At 38.4% G+C, this 26,934-nt stretch overlaps 2 protein-coding genes across 6 annotated transcripts in view; one reads left to right on the top strand and one right to left on the bottom strand.

Annotated features, from left to right (window-relative positions):
* Window positions 1-5,064, top strand: part of CD44 (CD44 molecule (IN blood group)) — a 52,243-nt gene extending 47,179 nt beyond the window's left edge. For both annotated transcript variants that reach the window (XM_021555159.3, XM_077784235.1), the window contains one exon: window positions 1,668-5,064. In XM_021555159.3, coding sequence (XP_021410834.2) covers window positions 1,668-1,884 — 217 coding nt within the window. In that variant the 3' untranslated portion in view covers window positions 1,885-5,064. The remainder of the gene's footprint in view (window positions 1-1,667) is intronic.
* Window positions 5,065-10,803: 5,739 nt separating this feature from the next.
* Window positions 10,804-26,934, bottom strand: part of SLC1A2 (solute carrier family 1 member 2) — an 88,306-nt gene continuing 72,175 nt past the window's right edge. For 3 of the 4 annotated variants that reach the window (XM_077784234.1, XM_021555181.3, XM_021555180.3), the window contains exons 10-11: window positions 23,341-23,572; window positions 10,804-19,916 (exon numbers count right to left, since the gene is read on the bottom strand). In XM_077784234.1, coding sequence (XP_077640360.1) covers window positions 19,842-19,916; window positions 23,341-23,572 — 307 coding nt within the window. In that variant the 3' untranslated portion in view covers window positions 10,804-19,841. Of the gene's footprint in view, window positions 19,917-20,824; window positions 23,573-26,934 lie in introns of all 4 variants that reach the window. The other variant, XR_013340184.1, reaches the window with a different exon arrangement.

Below are 26,934 nucleotides of genomic sequence, written 5' to 3'. Positions count from 1 at the left end.
ATAGACAGTAACAACCACAGGATGAGCCAGGAATAATCCTCCACCATTAAAGTGTTTGTGTGCAGTGTGAAGGGCTATCTCAGACCATCACAACCTGTTACTCGCTTTCTTCTGAGCAGCTGCCAATATCACAGCTGGCAGCCACAAGCATATATGCTAACATTGCTCTCAGAGCTCTCAGTAGCTTTACATGCTCCATTTTACAGATGAGGAAGCCAAGGATGGAAGGAAATGCAGTGATCTGTGCAAAGTTAGCTGGGAAATTGGAAAAACCCTTGCCTGAAGGATGGGCTATAATATTTTTACCTCTTTCTTTTCTCTGGGGCCTGTTCTGAGGTTGCTTCCCAATTGTCTTCAACAGCCTTTTGCTGCTTGAATGTTAAGATTGAGCTTTTTAACAGAGTAACTATTTGCTACTTGAATGTTGGATTTTAACTCCATATTTTTCAGAATGACCATATAATATGTGGAGATTTTTGTGCAGGAAGCAGTGAGCACATTTTTTCCTAGTCTGTTGGTTGCGGAGCACTCTGAGCTGCTCTTTAAGAGGCTGTGGAGCTCCACAGCTCCTCACTGGCGTCTTTTGGCATTTTATGGCTGCAGAGCAGGAAATCATTCCCAAGGGTGTGTGTAGCATTAGCAGAGTGAACCAAGCTACTTCAGATAAAATCACCCTCATCTGTGAGTCAGTAGACATGAAAAAAACGGTATTTCAGAAGCATAATATTAAAATTGAACAGCCAGATTAGTCCTTCGGGGAAAAATATGCTTCATTTAAGAAGAAAGCACTTAAAAGTCCAACTTCACAGACATATTGTCCTTCTTAGGCATGCTGGGCTCTGCATATTCAATTTACACAAGGCTGTTTGAGGACAAGCAGGTTGCCCAGCACTGTGTAGCCAGAGAGTCATCTAAACAGTAAATCTGACAGCTGTGCAAGTGGTGCTTTTGTGCTATGCTGAAGGATACCCAGCCCATGATAACCAGTGCATCAGCTTTGGACTGGTGACTCTTTAAAAGATTGTGTGTGTGCGTGTTTTAATTCAGAGCTACATATAAGGTTTATTGGACAGCTCTACAGTGAGTGTAACTTTAAAAACACAGCACCTATTTCCTACCTGAACATCACAAGGAGCTCTGCTGCAAACAGCAGCAAGACTAGCTCTCTGTATTTCCTTACTGTTGGCTGGCTTCTAAGCTTGACATGCTAATACAAAAGAAAAAACAGTTGTCCTGTTGAACGAGATGAGAGCTTGATCCAGATTTCCTGCTTGTTTAAGAATTTGTGCATTTTCAAAGCTGTGGTCCCAAGCCTGGATTTTGAAGGTGTCCTCATAGTAGGGCTATTTACAAAGTTCATAAATGTTGATAAATTCAAATGATAGAAAAAAAAATTTCTAGCCTTCAGTAATGAATGTTATTGCTACATGTACTAACAGTAAATACAAATTACATAAGTGAGCTCCTGATAAATTTTATGCATATAATGATGGATGCTTTCAAAAATAAAATATGCAGTATGGAGAAGCTTTATGCTTTGTATGGTGTAAGTCTGCACTGGCAGACACAAGTTTAATTTTCAATCACCTTTTCCTGAATATTGACCTTCAGTTTTTTATTATTTTTGTTAGACTCTATTTGTAATATTTAATTTTTTTTCTTTCTAGATGTGGGCAGAAGAAAAAGCTAGTGATTAACAATGGCAAAGGGGCAGTGGAGGACAGGAAGACAAGTGAATTAAATGGAGATATCAGCAAATCACAAGAAATGGTGCACTTGGTTCATAAAGAACAGTCAAATGACCGAACACAAGCATGTGATGAATTCCTGACTGTTAATGAAACACAAAATCATCACGAGTTGGAGATGAAGACTGGAGTGTAATGGTACCACACTGCCAAGCAGATCAGGGCTGGGGAAACCAAAATCACGTGGAACTTGAACAGGAATTCACAGATGCACTGTGCTACTGATGTCTTTTGAACATAAGCATAAGTTCTGTTTCTTTTTAATCACTTTGCAATGATGCCTGAGTTTAAAAATTGACATGTGCTTTCTGAAATACACCCCCAAGAGTTGCATAATGCTTTCAGTTCCCAGTCCCTTCACAGAGGACTCTCACTGTGTCCTGGATGTTAGGAGGCATACAAGTTTACATCATTATTCCCCAGATGGAAGGTCTTCACTGTGTGGAGCTAACGAAGTATCCAGTCATTCCATCTTACAGATATTTAAAGTATTAAGCATGCCATGGCACAGAAGTAAGTGAGGAAAAATGTCAAGAGTAAAAAAATCAAATTTCAACCCAAAAGGCATCTTCTACAATGTCTGCAACAGCAGAATCCTTCAGAAATGCCTTCCAGCCAGGAATAGCAGTGGGTACATTGAGAATCTGCCTGGATAAACAAAAAGTGACATTTTATAATTATGTGTGGCTTGGTCTGCAACAAGAGAAACCCAGAAGGACAAAGTTTATTTATCTTTGTTTTTAAATATCTATGGACATAGTCCATATCTGTGGACAAGTCTTCTCTGGAGGGGTAATAAAGGCATGAAAACATGAGCTGAAACATAATAAACTTCTATTCTTTATTATCCTAGCAACCTGTACAATTATCCTTCCATTTCTGAAGTGTTCGTTGCTCTTCTCCCTCATTCATTGGTCCATGTTTGTGCATGTTTTTAATGAGCCTGTTAGTTAAGATAATGAATTAAAAAAAATGACCCCAGCTCTATCACATATGCACAAATCAAGCAATTGAGATCACTAGGGAAGCAGACAGTATTTTACTCCTGAAAATGGGTCTCTATATTCTGCTCCATTTTATTAAGGAGATGCTGAGCCTATTAAATTTTTTTCCCCTATAATTATTACATTATACAAGATTGCTGATATTATAAAAGTTGCTTTTCTACGATTTCCCTCATTTCCTCTGAATTCTACTTCATCTACATTTTTCCATCAGCTTTTTAAAAACACAAAAAAAGAAATATTGCTTGCATTTTGGTACCAGAAGTTCAATTTCTACAGAAAAGATAAAAGCAAATGAAAGGAAACTCTTCCCAGCCATGTAATATAGTAGAATAGCTGAGCTGCATTGTTACATGCTTTTGTTACATCCTTTTGTGTCTGTTATGTAAAGTATTTGTATTAAGCTATGATGCTGTGCATTATATTGATATGAATTGTCAAGAAAAAAATTATTTGCTACCAGTGATCTGTGCCATTTTTAAGAAAGCTTATTGGAATGGAGGGAGAATTGTAACTTCTAATTGGATTGCCCCCAGGAAATGAAGGGAAAAATCAGCCATGGGATGTGGATGGTCTGTAGCAGGGCTGTTCAGGAGTTCTGCTCACTGACCATAGCCCCTGTCTCTGAAACTCTTCGGCTAAAGTTTGTAATATTGTGTTCTCCAGCTGAAGCAGTTTGGAGGATGAACATTCAGCTGGCTAAATACTGACTTTAGCTAGCACTGATCTTTACTGGAACATAAAGCACAAGACTGTTGATTATATTTTTGAGTCACAGCCCTCCAGCAGTTTCCCATGTGCTTCATGGAAATGCTCAAGTGCCCTGGTATCTGCTGGCAGATCTCCTCAGGGCAATTTGCACCTGGGCAAAAAGTCTCAAGACAAGGTGATGTTTTAAAATACACATAGGATGTTTTCTGACTTTATGCAGGTCAGATATTTCATCTGTGAACAGATTTGTTTTTGTTCAATGTTTTTAAGCACACCTTTCTATTTGTCATTAGAAATCAAAATTATCTGCTGAAGGCTGTGTTTAAACTGCTGTTACGTACTCATTCCACTAAGTATGGAGATCCAGAGTAAGAATTAAAAATCTTTAAATCCTAACTGAATATAGGTCTTAGTGAGAAGGACATGTTTCACTGTCTTGGAGGCTGAACTTCTCTTTTAAAAAACCAAAAAATCGGTGTCACATCATTCATCTTCCTGTTCAGATGCTGAATGAAGAAGTTGGCAAACTTCTTCATAATTTATCTTATAATCAGTAGCTATAAAAGCACAGGCAACACTGGCTGAGTTCTTTGTATATTTTTAAATGAGAGATGCTCAAGAAGCAATGCCATTATTTTATATATGCTGATTCTTTCTAGGTTATGTCCTGTGACTTATGTGTAATTGTTTCATTATAGTTTCAAAACTAGATGGCCATTTCATATGTATAATACAGTACATATTTTTATTCATCTTGCTTTTATTATGAGGGTTTGTTTGTTGTGTGTATGTATTTTTATATAGAGCACTTGATATATTTGCATATTTATTTAACAGATTAATCAGAATTAAAGAAAATGCCATCTCTAAATTGTAACTAGAAATAGTATTGCTAAAAACACATTGGACTTTAAAATAAGCTTCCAAAATAAACCTGATTCCACATTGAGGATGAAATGTATGTCCAGCTGTTAGTGGGAGAGAAGTTAGTTAGTGGATAGTCATGTTGAGTGCTGTGATCATTTTTTCTGCTTGCAAAATCCAAGCCAGGCTGAGGTGAATGCTGTGTGACCTTGTGTGCTCTGCTGGCCTCCCCCGGGCTCCACGGATGCTCTGGGAGTTAGTGATGAGCTCAGCTTTACCCCAGAAGCAGACAATAGCTACAACAACTCGGTTCAGTTTAAGATTGACCCAGTAAGATCTTGACAACCATTCCTGGCTCACTGAATTAACAACATTTGAAGAGTGCAGCACCCAGCAAGATCCAGCCCTTCCTTCTGGGTTCTGACAGACAAATCAGCTGTGACTGACATATCTCACTGTGTCTTGGTGGATCCTTGCTTGGTGCCTAAGAAGAATGAGGATCTCTCCTAAAAATGCTAAGGAGCCTGCGATCAGCTTCTGTTATTCCTTTGTCTTAAAAAGTTTCAAATAAATGTGATCCAGAGCAGTGGAATACTGTCTAAAGAAGCAAGCATATTTAAGAGTCTCTGTATGTTTTATGGGAACGTGATATTTTCATGAAGCAATGCAGGCTGATTGTTTAATTTGTATTTTCTTAAAGTTCTGAAAAGAAATACTTGATTAAAGCAGAGAAAGGATTTACAGCTGTCATGTCTGCCTTTATGGATGTGAAACCCTTTTCACAATACCAGTTCCAAAATTGTACTTTTGCAGTTTTTCACATGGTAGGGATGTTTTTTGTGTACCCCTTGTCAACAACAACAGCCTCTCTACTAATTAGTTTGAAGCATTTTTCCTGCAATATTTTTAGGAGACAAATGCCAAGTGTCTCTTTAGCACATATCATTCTGCTTAGGGCTGGCCCTAATTATTCTTTCTGTAGATGAAGGAAATAAATCCTCTGACAACTGTGTTCTGCCTCCGCATACAAAGACACCAGGGTATTTTGTAAGTCAGCAGTTAATGGGTTTATTTTAAGCCATATTAGGCCATTAGACAACAATTATTTCTTAAGCTTTATTAAAAAGTTCAGGGGTCTAATGCCTCTGAGTTTTTGCAAGAGCTATGATTAGTGAAATACCAGCCCTTTTGGTAACCACAGGTTCTGACTATTTCTTCTCTGTGGAGGGGAAAAGGACAAAAGGTGGCAGGAAAAGGCTGTTCCCTGGGGCACGGTTCCAGCTGTGTGGGAGTGGGTGACAGAATTCCTGTTCCTTAAGGTGGAAAAAATTGTGCAAAGGTGTTTTGGGCATGAATCTGGGGGATTCAAGACAGAGGGAGAGCACAATTTCTAGGAAAGTATGTAAAGGGAGAGTGAAATTTCTGTACTACAGCTGGGAAAGTACCTTCAACACCCCCAGCACCCTGGCACTCAAATGTTTCACAACTCTGAGTAGGAAAAAAGAGCCTTTTCCTGTGAACCTCCCCATCTCCAAGTCATCCTCTACATCCACTACCTCATTTGCAAACTGAGTTTGAATTTTCCCCTGGTAGCTTATTTCTCATTGTTGCTATGCCCTGCTGCATGTGGCATCCCCCATGCTGGGGGCAAGCAGCTGTGGCAGTGAGAGGCAAAATTAAGCAAGATGAGTAACTGTGTTTTGTGCAGCACAGAGACTGCACTTTTTGTCTTCTCTTTCTCACCCCTGTGGAGTAAGGCTAGTAAAGGCAAGATTTCAAAAACATTTCTGAGAGGGACTGATTTGATTTTTATTTTTGCCTTAACATATACTACATGTGAGGTGAAAAATTACTACATGTGCTGAAAGCCCTAACACATGCCAGGTGTCAAGGATGCCTGGGAAAAAATGCCTGAGAAATGGAACTGTGGGAGCAGCCTTGGCAGATAAAAGCAGTGACTCTCTCCATCTCCCTTTTTCTCTCTCTGGTCTCTTTTCTATCCCACTCAGGTCAGAACCATATCCTTTCTCCATCAATAAATGGTTCTTGAATATTTGCTGCTTTTGGGCATTATTTTCATCCAAGAAATCTATCAAAATGAGTCCTCCCTGACTCCTCTTACAGTGGGATGGGACAATTCCACCTCTTGCTTATCTTCCTGTTCTGAAAGTGCAAGACTGATACAGATCTCACATTGGTCAAATGAGCTGCTGTGGAGGGGTTTTTAAAAGTTAAAACTGTAGAAGAGAATCTACCATCAAAGCAGCTCTCCTGACCTCAAGACAGTTGATTATTGTTAAAATGCAGGTAAAGTAAGGGCAGCAAAAGCTTTACCTATGCTTTAAACACACCCTTCCAATTTTGGCTGGATGGTTCCAGCAATCAATAGAAAGGTTTTGTCTGAGTGACACCTTCAAGGAGTCTCAGACTTTTTATTTAAAAAGTTTTATTAAAAGGAATTTATTTATTCCTACTCTACAGGCAAAAGGGTTTTGGATGAAAATGTGGGGGAATGAGACCACCTTTATATACATTCTCTGCCACCAAAAAGTATGCATTGAACACTGATGTGAATGTCTTTAGTTTTTCTTTAAAAGAAAATTTTAAAAATTATGAAGTTTTCGATCAAAATAAGTCCACAAAAACTGTCAAAAAAGATTTCTTTTTTCTCTCAGAAACAGACATGGTTTCAGCTAGTTTTAATATTCCAGATAGAAGGTACAGCTGTACAAATTTTTTTTTTTTTTTTTTTTTTTCAGGGGTTAGAGGAAGATTCTCCATGTCTAATACATAATACATACTATAGCTTTCCCTGTGTACTAAAATGAAATTCTTAGAAGTAATTTCTGGTCCCACTAGAAAACAAGATGTGCAAATTTACCACAGAACAGAATTGTTCAAATCTAAGATGTCATAAATTTAAGTGCATTTATCAGAAAAGCCTGCAGCATTTTTCAGAAAATTTAGGAAAAGTCTCACTAAAACACCCACTTAACTTAGAATTTAGGTCAACAGCAGCTTTCTGCTGCTGCTGAAGCTGAGGCACAGCTGAGATTAGGGGTACGTAGACTGGAAGTGGTAAATCAGCACAAGGCTCATAGGCAGTGGAGACTCTGTATGTCCAGAAACTTTTAGGTCTTCTGTGTTTGTCCTGAAGTCCTTGTGATTCTCAGAGTAACCCAGGGCAGAGGAGGATGCAATAAGGCATTTTACACTTCTCTGGAGGCTCTAAATTTTGTACCTGTCACCTGAAAGCCTTGTCTTGGGCAGTTGTGGTAGGATGGACTCAGATTTAACACCCATATTGGAAGTCTCATGTGGAAGTGTATTAATTGTTTAAATGGCTTTGGTACAGCTGAGTTTTAGCTTTAATTCTAAATTTACTTGTAGTCATGGTGTGTATCATCTAGTCATCATCTAGCTTCCGGCAGGGCAGAAGGCTTTTCTTTCCTGTGTAAATCTGAAAAAAGACCACTTAGATCATTTTCAGTGACCACATTTTCCTTTGCACGAATTGAGACTCCACACTTCCATTTTTCTCATAAGAAACAGTAATAAACTGTTCTGCCCCATGATGGGAGTTAAACTCTGAGTTAAATACAAATATTTCTATTTAATCAAAGTACTTTTTTTAAAAAGCAAGCATCCTGCTCAGGGCTGCTGCTGCAGATTGCTAGCAGCACCTCACCAGAGCTGGCTTAGGGAGACAATTTCCTGCAGCTGAGTTTATGACAGCTGAGCCCCATACACGAGACTCAGTGATCTCAGTTGACAACAGCACACCAAAGGGAGAGAAGAATGTTCCTGCATGTGCTGTGGACCAGAGCCATCAGTGATACAAACCTCAGAGCAAATGCTGGGCTCCTTTTCCTTTTTGGATCCACAAATTATTCTCCATTCTGGCTTTGTTCAAGCATTGCCTGTCTATCTGTAACCTCGTGTGCAAGTACATGGAGTTTGTCTTCCTGTAAAACTGTGCATGTTTTGTTTTCCAGCAGTCGATCTTCAGATTCACTAGATTTACAGCTCTTGGGTTTTTTCTGCAGTATTTTAGTGGTTTATTTTCTAGTTAATCTTTCTTTCATTAATCAAGTCAACATCTGAAATGAACTCAGGGTAGGGATGCTTGTTTGTTCAGCCAGTGATTTAAAAACAAACTTACCCTTTGTTCAAGAATGTTGACTTCCTCCCTCTGCCCATGAAGAGGACAGGTGTAAAGCCTGCCCATTGTTTACTGGCTGGTCAAAAATGGGAGAAGCCTGGTTCAGAAACAAAGCTGAAATGATCCAGTCCATTTAAACAACACCAGTAACCTGGGTGAAATAGTGGAATAAATTTTGAGTGCATTTCCTTGCTTGGTCTCTCTTCTTGTGCTTCACTGAGCTGGGAGTCAGCTGCCTTTTCTGCCTTGCACATCTGCACAGCAGCATTTCTCAAGTGGTGTCCAGGGATCACAGGAGAGTGATCCATGCAGCATTTTCAGGCATCCCAGTAAGAAAACAGCCAAATGGGAGATTGATCTGCTTGACAAATGACTACATGAAAAGCAAACATTTTTAGTTCAGTCACGAATGAGAATGACTGTGTAAAACAGACCCTATGTTGATTTTCTAAATGCCCATCCCTGTATTTCAGGAGCCCTACCAAGAGTGTGAGGCCTTGCTCCTCCAGACCTTATTCCTGCAGTTTTGGTGGGCAGCAGCCAGTTTTGTCATTTATCTGTGTACATGTACAGAATGTGCCTGCCCCAACCACCAGGACCACAAGCCCGTATCTTGCATGCAATCTGTTTTCCTCCCTGCCTCTGCTGCACGCTGCACAAGTGAGACAGCAGCAGTCACCTGCCCAGCCTGGGAAGCTGCCTCAGCTTTGGGTACCTGCACAGGGCTCTGCACACATTGTACATTATTGCAGTCCAAGTGCTTGCTCCAATAACTCCTTCCAGCCCAACTGAGTGTAATTTTTAATCTGTTTTCCTCCTAAAGCACTGTATGTTGGGGCCACCTGTTTCTTTATAACCTTGTCCCGTTCACCTGTACTATCTAACACAAAGGAGAAGATTGTTTCCGATCTAACAACCCCGAAGTATTATCTCAGTTGTTCTTTCATGCCTTAGATGAGATACAGAAATATCTCTTAATATGGGTCCATGATTCATAACTCACTGGCTTTTATATCCCCTTTTAGCAGACTATTTCCTGTAGAGAGGAACACATTCCAGACACAAACACACTTCTGAAATAATCCTTTTCTCTAAGGCTATGGACATGGAGAAAAGGAGTACAAGGAATTTGCAAGGGCTTAGAGAATCAGCCGTTGGTGTGTGCATTTTCAGAAAAGTCAGCTTCATGTAATTACAGCACTGGTTCCTGCATGGGTTGGTTATTTTAAGTAATTTTGCAGAAACATTGCTTCAAAAAAAGCAACGTACACTGGTTGGCATCAAGACTTTAAACTTTTATTCTGATGTGTAACAGAAGAACAGACAGATTCCTTTTATGGAAGGAATTTGAACGTACAGAGTGCACATGAAGTATGTGAGTGATGGGCATCCTGGAAAAACTTGAGCAAGGAATTTTATATTAGCAGAATGCATTTATTAACAACACTTGTTGATGAGGCCAGCTCAGGACATTTTTGCTCTGGTATCAAAATGGCAGCAGATAGATTTACTATTTCAGTAAATCAGATTTACTTTTTGCCCAAAGATTCTCCTAGCACCACATCAGGACTTAGTTCGTTACTGACTCAGAGGGCAGACTGCCAGCTGAGGCACTGCCAAAGCCACTTCCTGCCATGCCTGGATTTCTTTGGAAATTTCTCAAGTGGATGATTAAGAAGAAATAAGGGCTGTGCACACTGCTATTCCTCACAGCCGAGGTTTCGGTTGTGCCTTTATCACACACCGGTAGCTGTGCTATTTCCGGAGCGCTGCTATTCCGAGCTTGCATAAATGTTAGAGCTTTCTCTCCATACTTGGCAACTGCCTCTCCACTGGGCCACGGTTCACTCCATGAGATCTCTTAATTTATATGTTAAATACTGTCAATTTATTTATAAAGAACTCCAGGAGTTCCGCTACAGGCTTTGTTTATTTTTTTTTTTTTAGAAAGGCTATGAATAAAAGATTGATTTTTTAGCAGCCAGGGGAGGGAAGTAGGTTTCTAAAGCAACTGCAGCCATTGATTTGTGTCCTCCTACTCTTCTAACGTCTTTTCACTTCTCTAGGCTTCATTGCCAAAAACTGAAGTTAGTGAATCCTGGCCTTTGTGGAAAATGAGCTCATTTGCAGCCAGCATCCTGGAACATTTGGAGGATAAAGTGAGTGCTCTTTGGCAAAATCAGGTCCATCTTCTACCCTGCATGTAGTTCTCAGAACAGGGAGCCTCTCTCATCAGACTGCTGTATCTAAACTCTTACACAAAGCATTCCCATATTGAGCCCAGGCTGAAATGAAAACTCACAGATGTAAACCGTGAAAATTATGAATCAACATTTATTGATGATATGTACATAAGAGGTACAACACTTAGTGAAATATTATATTCATGACTATTTCCAGTATAGAAAGAATGTCTAGTTTGTTTTATACATGAAAGTTACAGAAATCAGTTCACTCTGTAAGAAAGCATTAAAAGCAAATGAGTAACAATCCTTGTAAAGAGGAAAGGATCTGAACTACAAAAATAGAATCAGTCTACAGGGCATTCCAACTACAATATACAAGAACAGAGCCCAGGGTTGGGAGAAATTTTGCCATCTGCATTTATTAATTTCTAAACAAACTGTGCTATAGATACTGTACAGTACATAATTTCAAAATCTCAGGAACTTTCTGAGTGTAAGACTAACCTTATCCCTCTTTTTAATCCTTTTTACAATAGAATGTATCAAAACATTCCAGTTCATTCCTGGTCACCTTAAAGAAGGGGAAGGGACGATGAGCAGGCAGCACAGAGTACTCCAGTGTGCAATTCATCCTAAAGCATCATAGTGAGGCTCACCAAGCAGGATAGTTTCTGTGCTTTGGGGCCTAATTTTTATTTCTTTCTGCCTAGAGGGGATGATTATATGATCCAGGTCCAGAGTATCTAGGAATGGATCAGCTTCCTGTTGCTGCAAGGTTCTATTTTCTCATAGATCTGAACTGTAGCTCTGATTTCAGATTTTTGCCACTGACTATATAGTTGATCTGTCTTTTTTTTATGACTAGACTTTTGTAAACAACAGGCCTGTACAACAACTACAGTAGCTTTAGAAGTATTTAGCTTGGCATTTATTTTCCAATAAATACTAATATCCCTTTTTAAAAATTAAAGAAACAGTGCCCCTTTGCCCATGAGTATTCATCTCTCTCAGAGACTGTTCCTGCTAGGGGGATGAAGCAGAGGCTCCTACTTGGACTCCTCAGGCACTCTGGAGAGAACTGGCAGCCCCTTGCTGCCTGCAGGCTTGCCCAGTCACAGCAGGGACTGCCCTGCTTTCCTGGCATCTGTGGTCAAGGAGTAACTGGAAGTGACTCAGAGGGATCCTGTGATGCCGTGAGTGACTAAGGGCTGAATGATGCTCAGAGCCAAAAGCAGTCTGGGCATCCAACAGGAATGCAGTTAGATGGACTTCCCCTCATTCACTGTGCCAATTTAAATGGTGACTTACTAAGATTCTGGTCATAAAGAGTCCAGACATTTGAAGCAAACAAGAATAAAATAAAACAGAAACTTATCATTCCAGGTGAACATTAATTCTTTAGGTCATAACAAGTGTATTCACCAGGCAGCAAATCTATGCTAGGATCACTTTCACTCACTGCCAGGGAACTACACACATGCAGCTTCTAACACCCACCATACTGATTAGATATTGAAAACTAAAATTAACATATTTACAATGAGCTGGCTGCATACATGATTCTGAATGTTATTAAAATTGGGTACTCCATAAGAGACAGATAAAGTAGTTACTAAGCTGTGGAATCTAATCAGTTGAACGGTCAAAAAGAAACAAACCCAGATACAAATGAAAAACAGAAAGTCAAACAACATTTTAAAACACAGTCTAATTTTCTACTATGGCTCAACACACGGATACCAATTAAATTAATTTAAAGCACAGCTACACATACTGTATATACCATTTCACTGAAATTACGTATTGATAGCTACATTATCTACACTAAGTGCAGAGAGGCACTGGACATCATGCTTCAACAAAATGTCAAAACTGGTATCAATAAGGTTTTACAGCTATTAGTAACTCAGCACTATTCTACCTGCAATTCCTATTAAGTTAATACCTGTTACATCTGATTTAAAATACAATACAGATCAAAATACAAGGGTATATCAACACACTTCCTACATATATATCTACTAAAAACTTAGGCTTCAAAACCTCAGTAGAATAACATGGCCCCACAGATTTCTGAATAGCTGAAGAGATACCCAGTATCAGTCACACTGGGACAGCAGTCCTTCCTATTCAATGTTTTCTTTGTTTTGAATTACAGTCAAAGAACTAGTAGGCCATAGAAGATTTTTTTGTTTGTTATATAGTTGTTATGAATATTTATATTATTTTATTTTTATTCCTCTAGAAACATTTGTTAATTAATTACGTTGAAATTATTATAGCCACGACCTTAATGCCAACAGGTATTTGCCTAATGGGAAGAAATTACCAAAATGAGAAGTAACTGTCATTTGGGTTGAAAAATATAGTGGTTATTCTCTTAAAAATACTTAAGAAAACAGGAGGTATTTGTATGGATGCTACCCAGTTACATTGGTCCCATGGTGGTTCTGTTGGTCCTTTTTCAAGAAGGCAAAATTAGGTGGCAAAATCCTGAACTTTTTCCACAGGCTGAACTCACACACAATGTATTGTAGCAAGATGGATGGGGGCTGACAACATATTTTTTTTGCCTACCCAGGTCTATTTTCTATAAACTGCATTCTGAGCCAGTCAGTTATACATTAACAGGTCCTAAGGAAGAACTGCAGGATTTGGCAAAGGTAACATCAGGAAAAATTATAAAAGTGAGGGACGATTGCCCAAGACAGTCAATCTAGAAGATTGCTCAGATTATTATAGTATTGTTCCATCATGAACTGCAGCATTTAAGGACATCTTGAAATTCCTATTTGCTTCTTGCATTTTGTGCTTTGTCTATAATTCATCACCAAACATAACACAAAAATATTTCATTGATCCTAAAGGTCATAAGAAAACTGATTTTGTTCTAAGGTATAGATCACATTTAAAGGATTATTTCCCTACCTAACATGATCCCATAGAAAACATTCTAAGAAAATATTTGTGTGTCTGTAAATTACAGATACTAGGTAATTTAATTCAGTCTACACTGTAGTTTCCAGAGAACAAGTACAAACCCCTAAAACCTGTATAATTCTTAATTAAATCAGTGTTGAGCACACAATATTTAACACTATAAATACATATTCAGCTTTTTCTGATGCATTCTACAAGCAAGAGTTCATACCGGGTCATAGGAAATAAGATATATTTAAGAAAGGAGCAGGATATACTGGATGGAAGTGTATGCAGTTGTCTTTAAGCATATAGGAAAACCTGTAGTACACAAGAACTCACAAGTCCATGAAAAATGCCTACATGGAAACACTATAATCTACAACACTGACTGCAAAATCAATATGCAAGCACAGTTTGCTTACAGTCTTTGAAAAACTGTAGAAAAAATGAATGGAAAAGAATAACAAAAGTTCCAGCAGACTACACTTTTGTACTACATTTATGTACAAAGCAATATACAGGTACAAGACAATCCAGGCCGTATGATGCTGCCTATGACAGCTTCCCTTTGTGCAATGGTGTGTGCCACAGAGCATCATTAAAAACAATGGCAGGACTCCTGAATGTTGAGTAGAAGGACTGGATGCTCTAGCATTGATCAGCATTGGCTCTGCAGCAGGATGGAGTTAGAAATGAAAGGAGAGCAAAGGCTGGGTTAAGTGAGAAATCTCACAAGTCTTCTTGTCTCCCCAGATCTTGCATTAGTCTGTTGGTTATTTCCATTGGACTAATAGAGACCTACTCAGTGGCTCAATCGTGCTCTAGGCTTTTCCAATGTTTGTAACCTGGCTTTTTTGTAAGACTCATAGTTGCAACTGCATAACCACTCTATCTGTTACATTTATATCATCTGTTAGTGGGAAGTCACTGGGTTTCCCCTAAACAGGAGATGTCTCTGGGATGGTGGGCACCTGTGAGGGACAGTTCCTCAAGATCCTTGTGCCAGGGAGGCCACTCAAAAGAGAAGTAAAAGAATTACCAGGACCTGGACACCAGCAGCGGTGTGACTCACTCATAGCAGCAGATTTCCATTGAACATAAAGTGTGACCAGGAGGAAAAACTGAGGGAGGTACTCACTGTAGAGCCTGTGGCAGGCACTGCTGCTGGGGGCTTCTCCAGGAGCCCTGCCCCAGGTCTGTGCATTGTCTGGGGGGAGACAGCCTTGGGGCCCATGGGGGAAGAAAGACTGATGACTTTGGAAGGAATATGCACCAAATACATTGTTTCAGGAAAATCAGGAGCAAGAACAGAACATTTTCAAAAACAGCATGGCAAAGCTGAACAATTCATTTACACCTTGACTGCCTTCTTTGACACTTCACTACTGTAAATACTTTGTTCTTTTTACTACTTGAAACTACACTCTCTATACTATTCTTTAGACAAAGGAAACTGGGTAAATATTTTCCTTTCAAAGACGCCAATATTATTTGAGAGAAGAAATTAACTCATCTTTCCAAGAATGCTTTCTGCTGGGAACAGGAACTTCTACATAATCTTACATGGTGAATTATAGCTGAGGTGAACTGTCCCAATAGACTACACACCTATCATAATGGCTAATATGAAAAATATCTTAATTGTGGCCTTAAAAGTCACAGTAATAAAATCAAGATAGTCTTCAGGCTCATAACAGAATAATATTACAGTACATTTTTATAAAGTGCTCTTATTCATCCTTCTGTAAATTAATTCAAATGCAGCAACAAAAAGAGCTGAATGGAAATTAGAAAGATGAGAAACAGTTATACCTTTATGCCTCCACAAAATGATTCTTCTGAGCCAGGTACTAAAGCTCAGAGCCTTTTTAAAGATAAAAAAGAGAAGTGAATGTTAGAGGGGAGGTTCAATGTTGCTTATAGTTATGGGGATTTGTGCAACTGCTCCTGTGTTGCTACAACAAGGCTGCAATAACACAAGTGAAGGCAAGGAAGCAAAGAAAATCCAGGCAAGTCACCAGAATAAATTTGTTCACATGCTGATGCCTCAGCTTCTCAGATGAACAGTCTGCTCTTCTGCGTGTCTGCTTCTGAAAAACTAGTGACCCTGGGAGTGACGGAAAACAAATTAGAAATTGATATTACTCCTACTTTAAAAAGTGGCATAAAGTCTGGAATTCCAAGAAATGGAGATCAGCTATATCTCAGAAAAAAACATGGGAAAAACCTGTAATGAGAATGTTCCTTATTTTTGTGTTGAGTTTAAATTCAGTGCTGGACTTGTAGCACTGAAATAATTAGGTATAAAAGAAGTATCTTGGCAGAAATCTTTGGATGTGAGAATCAACTTCATTATAAATAGCAGACAAAGACTATTCCCTGGTATGGGATTGTGAAATGTCTTGTAACTTAACAAAGACACGAAGGGACTTGACTTTTCCTGGAACATTATGACTCCCACAGATTTCAGTGGGGCTTTCACATAGTCAAAGCAATGCAGGCACAGTTTTTACTACTGCAGTTTTTCAAAGACATAATGAGTTTCTCACCAATTCAAATGGAAAGAGCACATCTTGTAATAGGTACCAAGTGGATTTTGCCCTACCTATTTGAAGAATCTTTGTGTATAAGACCCACACACATTTCTTACAAGGCTGGTGCAGACGTTTTTTTCCAAGGGAAGCAGTGAAGAAAGAAGTTAAGTGGCAAAGTGCTCCACCTCTCCTGCAGTTCTAACATACAGCATCTTTACTTTCAATGAACAGATACTATGAGAATACTGACCCAGCTTCAGCAGCAAATGCATGAAGCAAATGTGTAAGCATGTATGTCACTTGGCATGCAATGAACGGAGTCTTTGCCTGGTCTAGACGCTTCCATGTGCCAATGTGCTGCCAGCAATCAAAGGCCAAATAATATCACAGATACACAGACAAAGGTGGGGGAACTGACAAGAGCAGCAAATGCAAAAAACAATGTTAATATGAACTACACAGAAACCAAATGACTTTTCACTGAGCTTTTTCTTTAACTTTGCCACCCCAGCACTGTGAGCAGATACAAAAAATTTGCCAGATATAAATGAATGCATTGAGACTCTTAGTGAAAGTAAAAGGAGGCTGGCCAATAATCAGCACTGCCTGCTGAAATGTGAACCTTGGATTAGCTGAAGTGGACGGTCCCTGGGTTATTTTCTGTTTATTTAGTTAAGTAGCAACCCAGCCTCATGGAATGAGCAAATCGAGAAATGAAAGCCAAGAGTGAGTTACATTTTCCCACATAAATGGAAAGCTTTTTGATTATTTAATACAGTGCTGCACTGGAGTAACACTACATTAAATATTCAGTCAGGCTACAAGCAGAGGAATATATGAAATCCAACATTTCTCCTTCTCCCACATCCATATTTAAAGAGAGAAATACCGCCATAATTATATTTGAAAAATCCCTGAGTTACTGTATCTACAGAATTACCACTTTAAAATCACAGTCTTTTATTCTAATCCTATCAAAAGATCCAAATTTATCCTCCCATTTGTGGGTGGGGTTTCTCTAGCACTGCATTCCTTCCTTCCCTAGTCTCCATCCAAAGAAGCACTCTTCAAAGGGCATTACATCCCAAGTGGGTAACTGTAAGCATATTCTAAGTGTTTCTCAATATGTAATTTTGTGGAGCTGCCTAGTCACATGTTGCTGACATTCCTGTTTGTTTCCAATTGCTAAACAGTTTCAAATGACAGCTAAAAGTATATGGAGCAATTTTCTAAAGCTACTTTCAATGCAAGCAATCGGTGTGGCTGCTCCTAAGAAACTGCTGTGGTGAAGAGGACAAAAAGTCATCTATTAATGGGTGAGCTGTGCCATGAAACAGCTCAAGAATGCTGGATATAAATTGGGGTAAATGCTGTATGTTCATTCTTGGCTATAACTACCACTGGAGTGACAACAAATTTCACTTGATGAAAGCCAGGACCCTCAGAGCAAGGAACATTTTACAGTACCTACACACCATCCCAGGCACATTCCTGACCCATAACCCAGTGAATGCTACTTGGGAAGCAATTCCTAGACAGAGGTTAACTCTGGACATGCTAATAGCAATGCCTGAAGAAAAGAGAATACAACCTGCCCGCCACTTCTCTGAATAAGCTACAATTCCATCCTTCACAAAAAAAAAAAAAAAAAAAAATTCAAATCCTCAAGATCCATCAGGAGGCCTTTGGGAAAGGCCTCTCCCTCTAATACAATACATGTTAGAGGCTTACAGAATTCACAGTGGTTCAATATTGGTTAAATTATATAGGCCATTTTGCTCAGGATTTGCTTGGCCATGGCATTCAAGTGATGACAAAAATACAGTGGTAAGAAAAATATTTCATGATAAATGCTTAAATGAGGGATACACTGACAATGGACTTGATCTTGCACATCATTAATCATGCAAGTAGCCTTGGCTGGCTTAGGTCCGTGTGCAGTTTCAGAAATATTTATATTAATGCAGATGAACAAAAGCAGATTATATTTTTACTTTAATAGCTTCTACAGAGCCAAATAACACTCTACAGTTAAACACATTATTCCCCTATAAACCCATGACAGGTCTGAGCATAGACACTGAATGGCCTATTTCCATAAATGTTTGAACTCTGTTTCTTGCCATTTTTAGGTTCATCATATGCTTATATTATGATTCATTCTAAAAACTTCTGAGAGCTCCCCACAAAATTGCACAAAGCTTGTTCTGTGAGAAGAACCTTCCAAGACCACAGTGGCTCAGCTTTGCTATGGAACACTGCTAACAGTATAATGTTATTCACCAGTATCTTAAAATTGCTAAGTATTAACAAGCACCTTTAAAAAAATTTCACAAGGTGTTTCTTCTCACTGCAATTTCTTCTGACAAGTTGAGTCAGATATAGTCTGTTGATCAAACAATGTCTCATTAATTCAGATGCCATGTGCTCAAAGAAACATTTCTCTGACATGAGAGAGTTATATACTTATTACTCTGCAAAAAGAGACGGAGATGTAATTCAACATACTGGCCTAAATCCTGAAATTCCGGTTTCATTTTCGTTCAGTCCTAACCCTGGACAAACTCTCTCAACTTTATATGGAATTTGGTTTAGCAATGAATTCAAGATTTAGCCACTCTCTGCAACATGACATACTTGAAAGATGGCTTTCACTTCATAGCAAATGCTCCTGATGCTCACATTCAAAAATTCTGTAAGAATAGTGGATTCAGAACTTGTCTGCAGCTCATTATCAAGTACTTAATCATAACATCCATAATCAATCTTAGTAGTACCTTACTTGAGTATCTCATCCATGTGAGAAACCCCTCTGACATCAGTGGAGCAGGGTGAATAGTAAAGTACCACCTACTTTGATTAAAAATGGCAAAACCGAGTCCATGGTTTTCTGTATTTTGCACATCAGCTACAGATTTAGTGAAAGAACTACTACCCCTGTAATTATACTGACTTGTATTGCATGGTGGATCGTGGTCACAAAGCAGCACAGCCCCAGCATAAAATAAAGGCTGCACCTGCCCTGGGACATCTGATAAAAACACACCACATGCACATAGAAATTGAAGGTCTTCTCTTGATGCTAAGTTCTAGTTGTACTGATCTAACAAAATGTCTGGGACAATTTATTGATTTCTATGCATTAATCCTGCCCCCGGATCTAAGCTCAGTTTAAAGTACAACTAGGCACAAAAATACAGTGCTTGTTATTATCAAAACAAATGGAAATCTTTACAGATGTTTTCAAAAGGTATTTTAGCCATACAGTGATAAACAGATCAGGAATGCCACAAGAGTCACCGAAACACTTGAAGGCTTACGTGGTGTTATGTTTCTCTTGTATGTGTGACCCTGAGTCCCTGTAGTGAACTGTACTGGCACTTTGATCTTCCCATTTTGCAGCATTTACATTCTCTGTGTCTTGAAAGAAAGGGGAAGTGGGTGAGAGCACATTGCACTGCATGGAGCATTCTCCAGGTGCATCATCCAAACAGTAACACAAGGGAGACAGATGGCTATGGAGCATTGCTTGGCAAAGACACTACAATGACTTGATGAGATCTTTGCTAAGTTTCAGTTACAAAATTAAGCAGAAATTGTAGATGTTAAATAGGAAAAAAAAAAAAAAAGAGAAATCTTCTTAATCATGGTATCTTCTGCCACAAGATAGCTTCAGGATTTATTAAGGATGCAGCTAGGAATCTCTTCACTTAGTTTTCCCGTTTCCAAGGCTCTTCTTCAACAACATTGAAGTCTGCAGATTTGCCATTGGTTGCCAGTGTTACCTGCAAGTAATTATCATCAACAAGCAACTTAAAGGCCAAGGCACTTTGACAAGAAAAGTAGTGAGTTTTATATGGAAGATTATGATATTTACAGGAATTACATACACTGTCAATTATTATGTAAGTAAAATGTATTTATTCAGAATTCACAACACTCTCAAATAGTGAGACTCCTGTTCATTTATTTATTATAATGACTAGAAAACATCAGTAGTAGAAAAATGTTCCACATTTTCTTAACCTTCACTGCAGTTTTGGGTTTTTTTTTTTTAATAAATATGTCCGATTCTACCCCTTTCTGTCTCTTGTAGATTTCTCTGGATTATGTAAAAAACAGATTTTTTTTTAATTTAGAAAATAGTATTTTTTTCAGTGGAATTCCTTAGCAAAGCTGCATATCTGATGCAACATGAAAAATGTGCAAGGCCAGAATAATCATAGATGTGTATCTATACAAACTCACCTACAATTACACCACCTTTAAAGAAATGGAAGAAAAGACATATTGTGAAGGTATTGCTCATCATACCACTATTACAATGTAGTGAATGATTTTGACTACAGTCCAATTAAAAATTCATAGTAATGCTAAACTGGTCTCACATGATGTACAGCAAACTTCATTCTTTCCTATAAAGATATATGCTGGAAATTTTAGGCTTTAAGTTGGTAAAAGACCTATAGAGATCTACCAACTCACAGCGAACACTGGACAATATCTTCCATTCCAGAGACCAGCATAAATGAACCTGTGCTTCAAGAAAGAATCTCCAGCCAAATGACTTTAAAAAATCAAAAATAAAAAAAGTAAAATGTCAACTTAATTTTACAAAAGTGATGTAGATCTTAATTAAGTGAGAGACTCTTTCACTTATTTCTAAATGAATGCTTACTTTTTCCTAACTTACCTTGTAAGTTAACATCTTCAGCTTCAAATGAAAACTTAAAGACAGAGCTGAAATTCCCCATGCTGGATAAACAGGATATATGGAAGCATTGGGACATGGAAACATGACAAAATGCACTGATTTTTGAAACAAAGTCAAGCTTTTTCTTAAATTATTGGAAGAGGAAAACATGCAAGTACAGGAATGAACAGCTTATTCAGAAATGAAAATCACAGAGAGTCATGTGAAATATGATAAAAAAATACAAAAATATCATGCAATAACAACCACTCTAACCCCATACAAAGGTAAGCTACTTATTAATTATGTACATTGACCATGCAAAATTATAAACTACTGGTGTTATACATGGAATATATTACAGAAAGTAAATAGAAAGGGCATGCTAGTAGATTAGCTTTTCCATATCCTGACCAGAGTTGCAGTAAGCTTTTCAACCCACCAGTGCATTGGACAGGATGAAGAGATGACTTTTCAAATTTAACAACTGGCTCTTTTAAAGCCCCAGATCCTTCCTACTCTCTGTTGGCTTTGCAAGTCTAACACTTGGGAGTCGTAGACCACTTCAACATGATCCCAATGTTTGGCAAGTGCCAGCATATATTCATAGCTCATCAATTAGGTCACAACAACACATCCTTTTGGCAGCTTGCAGACAGACAAGAGACTCAAAGTCAGTCTTCTGCTCAATCTGGTAAAGCCTGGCTCTTTTCATGAGTTTAAAAGTGCAAACTGAGACTGTAAGCAGAGCAAACCTAAAACAATTAAAAAGAACAAACATTTCTTGATCAAAATCACTGGTCTCAAATTTGAATTAAAGGGTGTGCTTGGGATGACACACAGCACCATTAATCCATGGTTTTGAGACAAGCTATTGCCTCAGTTAGGGAAATTATATGAGAAACTGAAGGAGAAGAGTAAGTGCAGCAAGTATTGATTTAATCAACAAGCTACTACTTTTTAACTTGACTTGGATTTCTCCGCAAATCTGAGAAACTGTGAGCAGATAAAACTATCAGTATTCAGTTCCATAAACATAATCTTAAACCCAGCATTGTCTATTTAAATTAAAAACAGTTTTCAAAAAATTCCAAAAGAAGTTATCCAAAAAGTGTGTGTGTGCACATGCTCTTTATCTTTCTTTCCAGAGAGTTTCTTTTTTCTTCTAATTTTAATCTCTTGTGTCCTTGCCTTTTTTGAGAAATATAAATTAATGACAATTTTCAATTTTGTGTAAGCATGCATTCTCTTTCCATTTCAGAACCTATTTTTAAAATTTTCCAAATGGATAAAGAGTGGGTCTGAAGAGAAAGGGGAGAACCAGGTCAGAAAAAAGTATGATTTAAAAAAAAAATCACTTCATTGAAACCTTGAAAATTTTTTACAAAAATTAAAGATAAGATGAATGCTGTTTGTTTTTTTTCTGAATTCAGTATTATTTTTTCCCCTGAAATTTCAAGTTTGATCTGCATTTTCAGGAAGTAAGCATTAGGAAAAAAAGTATTTCTAAAGAACATTTCCAACCAGGCTAGAGACAAGTGAAAATGACAGCATAGGATTATATTTCCCATATAAATGGTGATCTGCTAATGAACTTAGTGCAGTCATTAACAGCTGGAAGATACAAGAGAATCTGTTTGGATAAATGGCTAAGGTAGGCTGATTGGCAAACCCACTGTCTCAAAGACAGCATACAGCATCAGACTGGAGGAAAAAAAAAAGACTGTGAAATTTGAAAAAAAGACTATGAAATTAGAAGTTCCACCTTGTTTTACTTTCTTTTCTCCCCCTTTTCAAAAGCCCTCTCTGGATTTTAAACAGCTCCATCCCAGTGGTGGGTTCTTAGTGAACTTTTAACCACTAACCTCCTGAGCTGTCTTCACATTAAGCTGGTGGGGTTGCTCAAGCTCACTTCACTCTGATCAAGACGTCATTATTAGTATTAATATTGCATGTTAGTTACAGCAAGGGTCACAGAGGGGAGAGAGTGTTTGTGCCTTAGTGCCTTGGGAAGGAACAGTGACAGAAGAGAAGCAGAAGCTGCTGTGTGAGTGCAGGAGCATTCTCATGCTAAAGCGCATTCAACGTGTTGACCTCTGAACAGCATATCATGAAAGCAGTCAGCAAGTGACAACACCTGCATCTGAATTGCAGCCATCCTTCATTTGGGCTGGCAATTAAGTTCTCTGTTGCCACAGAAAATTAAGTAAATGTCCATAGAAGGTGATGCCATATTCTCTGTGTCTTGGCATATTCCATAATACGCTGCATCTTGCCTTTTGATATGTAAACAAAGCACATGATTTTTTCCCATCAAATGACAAGTTTTAAGAAGAGTGCAAAAAAACATCTTTTGAACTGCTCAAACACATTCAAAATGTCTGGGGTTCATGGACCTTGTTGTCACATTGTTATTTGCAGAACGATTTGAAAAATACATGCAGGTTAAAAAATAAGATAAAATAAAGCATGCAGTGCTATATACATGTCTCAATATCCATAAATGTGAAAGGTACCTTGCACTCATCTACCATGACTGAGTTGTGAGCTGCAAAAACACATTGGTTTGAGTTGTTTTCCCTATGATTTTTCATGTCGTCATAGATTGACTGAGTCTTGGTCATTTCAATGTCTTCATGCCCTTTATGATGGGAATCAATGGTGTCAAGTTCTGCCTTGGAAAGATGGTAGACAATGCCAGCACCAAAAGAATCCCCCACTACATTGACTGACGTTCTCATCCGGTCCCTACAAAAGAAGGAAAAGGCAGAGGCTGAATGGCATGAGAGGAAGAAAAAGTAGGGCACAGCAGTCCTGTTTATGGTACAGTTACTGCATTTGTTTTAGGAAGCTTAAGGTATCTTTTGAACTGAGAGATGGGAGGCGATTTCAAGGGAAATGGGAGAAGTCTGCTTTCCAAGGGACTTTTTCAGACAGTGAGGATGCTCAAACTCCTATGTCCCAGCTGCTTATTCTCATGGAGCTTGGCAAAGAATGTATGCTAGATCACAGCCAAACTGCAGAGCTGTGCTTTACTGAGATACCTCATGCCTGCTTCTGGAGTTGGAGGTTTCAATATCAGGGTACCAGGCTCACACCCAGCCCTTTGTTTAATCTGAATTTATCAGAGCACTGAACTTAATGCAGCCAGAGAAAAGGATTTTGGTTCTGATGAGCTGTTCTCATTTCTAGTGAACAAAGGCCTCTCCCCTTGCTCATAGCAAACTATGGGGAACAAAAATGCCTGAAATATCTCCATAATGCTTAGGCCATTGAAGCTCCTCTCCTGGCACCATCTTTACAGATGGCCATCTGTTGGTGTGGCAGCATGCCCACTCACACTATGTGTGCCAGAGCTTGGCATATGAGCAACCCAAATATAGGTCATGGCCTACAAAATTATGAGCCTGTGACAGCATTTCACTAACGAGTGCCCCTTGTTGTAGGAGGGTGCCTACAGAGGCCAGCATGCTTCATTACAAAGAAATATGTTTGTTGGCACTTTCTGGACAGGATGCCATTAAACAGACATGCCACCTTTCTCCTGTCTTGTCTTTAGTGTGGCTCTATCTGACAACAGTGAAGTCACAGTTATGGATTTTCCCTGACTTCAGAATTCTGCCCCAAACATGACCAAAAGTGTGCAAAAATGGGAGATGGGTCTTGCTATCTTTTCTGCTGCAGCACACATGTTAAAATCATTTACAATCTCATTTGCCTCTTCCTATCTGCACTGAACATAAAACTCCTAAAAACCTTCTGACCAAGGGTTGCAAATTAAACCGACTGAAAGAAACCGAGTCTAGCTCTGCCAAATAGGTCAGCGAAGTGATTACACTGATTAATTCTCAGAAGTATATTCATGAAGATTCATTTACAGAAAAATGGCCAGGTTGAACAGTGTGGACATTTGCCAAGTGACAAAAGCTAGCATGTAAGACCTCATTTCCCAAGACAGTGATTAATTTCAAAACAATCTTTCTAGTATTTCTAGTACTAGATTTGTGTGACATCTCCTTTTTCTGTAAAAGACTGAAAAGAAAACATCTAAATATATAAAGCCTCAACCAGTAAACATTCATTATTCATGCTTATTCATGACCATATAAACCATATTTGAGCCCATATTAACATCTTTACTCTACACATTTCTAAGTCTTCCTTTCTCAGCTGTGGAATAATAGTCCCATTCAAGTTTCTCCTCTCCCTCTCAACATTATTATGCTTATGTATTTACAGATTTTGTGGTGTAATATCTTTGCTGAAGCAGTAAATTTTCTTTTTTTTTTGGCTTCAAAGAATACCCAGAAGGGGAAAACCTCTACAGTAATTCCCCCAAGAAACAAATCAACAACCCATAGGAGGAAAACGTCCTTCCAGTTTTGCTTCATGCAAATTAAATGCTTTATGCAGTTCTCATCCAATGCTTGTGAAGACTATTTAAAATCTGATCAGATGGTAGAATAGGAAAATAAGACTTTCTGGTGTGATTTTTAATTAAGACCATAAAATACACTGAACCTGGCAATACAACTCTACAAAAATAATACCTACTTAATTTTATTTGCATGAATGGTATTAAATTTTGAAAGGATTCACTGATGCCAGGTGACAGACTGATAGTTTAGCATGCTAAAAAACCCAAGGTGGAGAGAATACATATAATTGAGGCAGAATTCAAATTCTGAAAGGGTCATTTGAGGAGATGACATTTGAGGTCATGCACACGTGCTACTAGCTGAGAGATAAAGCAATACAAAGTGCACACTGATGCACAATGTGTTACACTGCGTGATCCCAAGGAAACAAGGAAGTTCCTTGCAACAGAAACAGCAACGTCCCAGCTGTCAGGAATCAACAGCAAAGTGCTACTGACCTCTTTTGGGGCAAAGAACACCCTATGAAGAACAAAGACAATTGTACATACTCTTTTGTTAAAACCAGCCAATCAATTAATTCCAGGCAAGTGGGATGATGTAAACAAAACAAATATAGGAAAGTTGCAGTCTAGACCCTATTCATAACATCCAGACTTCAACTGGGTCTGAATATTCTGAATCTAGATCTAAGCCAAAGCTTAGATCAGAGTTAAAATATTCAGACCCAGAGTCAGAACTGAAGCAATCTTTTTCTGAGTTACTGAATGAAGCTTTACCAGATCAGCTGCCCAAGCTCATTTTCCCTAATTTCTCTCTCTTTGCTGCAAAATGCCACTAATCTGGTACCACTGATACTTGCTAAGCTTGTCAGCTCACATCTGGAGAGTACCCAGTTTGTGGCTCAAGCAAAATAAGCTCATTTTATTCCATCTGTTGGCATACAATTGCTTTCCTATTAAATGTCACTGCTGTGTTGTGCTTGGTTTTAAACTGTAAGAGTTGTGAAATCCTGGGAAACTTGCCTGGTTGAAAGAGCTTACACTGAGTATGCAAGCATGGGAGGTAGAAAAATTGAATAACTCAATACATACCGCAGAGGCTTGAGAAAAAATCAATATAGAAATCTTTCAGCTCCAGTTTGAAGGAGAGAGTGCCAAGTCTTAGGATTTGACATAAAGTGATTTTTGTGTTACACAATAACACCAATAATTTGTTTTTGTGTAAAAATTATTGTTACACAATAATGACCAAATAATGCAAAACTGTTTTTGGTAAGACCACAATTTCAGATGGTGGTAGTACTGTAAAATCAGCTGATGTTCTGATATTTGCTTTTATCAAAATAATGAAAAACTCAGAGTAGAATATTTTTAAACCCTTTTTTATCTGAAATTGTAATGTTATTGAAGGGATGTTCTAAGTATTTGTACATGCTTGGTTTCATTTACTCATGGGTTCCAGAAAAGCGGCTGGTATTGGGTCTTAAATATTTTATTAACTTTCTCTTCTACATTCTGTTAGAAATACTGCTGTAATTAACATTATTTAATGTTTGTAGGTAAATAAAATGTGGTTTTATGACATTTCATTTCAGATATTCTTTATGCCTGGTTTGTGTGTGCAAAAGCTTGCTCAGAAGTTGGCCTGTATGCCTTTTCTTAATGTAGCAATATCAGCAGCATCATTTTTCATAGTTCGTTAAATCATTATGGCTACCACAACACAGCCACT

Source organism: Lonchura striata, chromosome 6, assembly GCF_046129695.1.
Source record: "Lonchura striata isolate bLonStr1 chromosome 6, bLonStr1.mat, whole genome shotgun sequence".
In the NCBI taxonomy this organism is placed as follows: domain Eukaryota; kingdom Metazoa; phylum Chordata; class Aves; order Passeriformes; family Estrildidae; genus Lonchura; species Lonchura striata.
The sequence above is the reverse complement of the archived record's forward strand: the minus strand, read 5'-3'. Positions and strand labels throughout refer to the sequence as shown.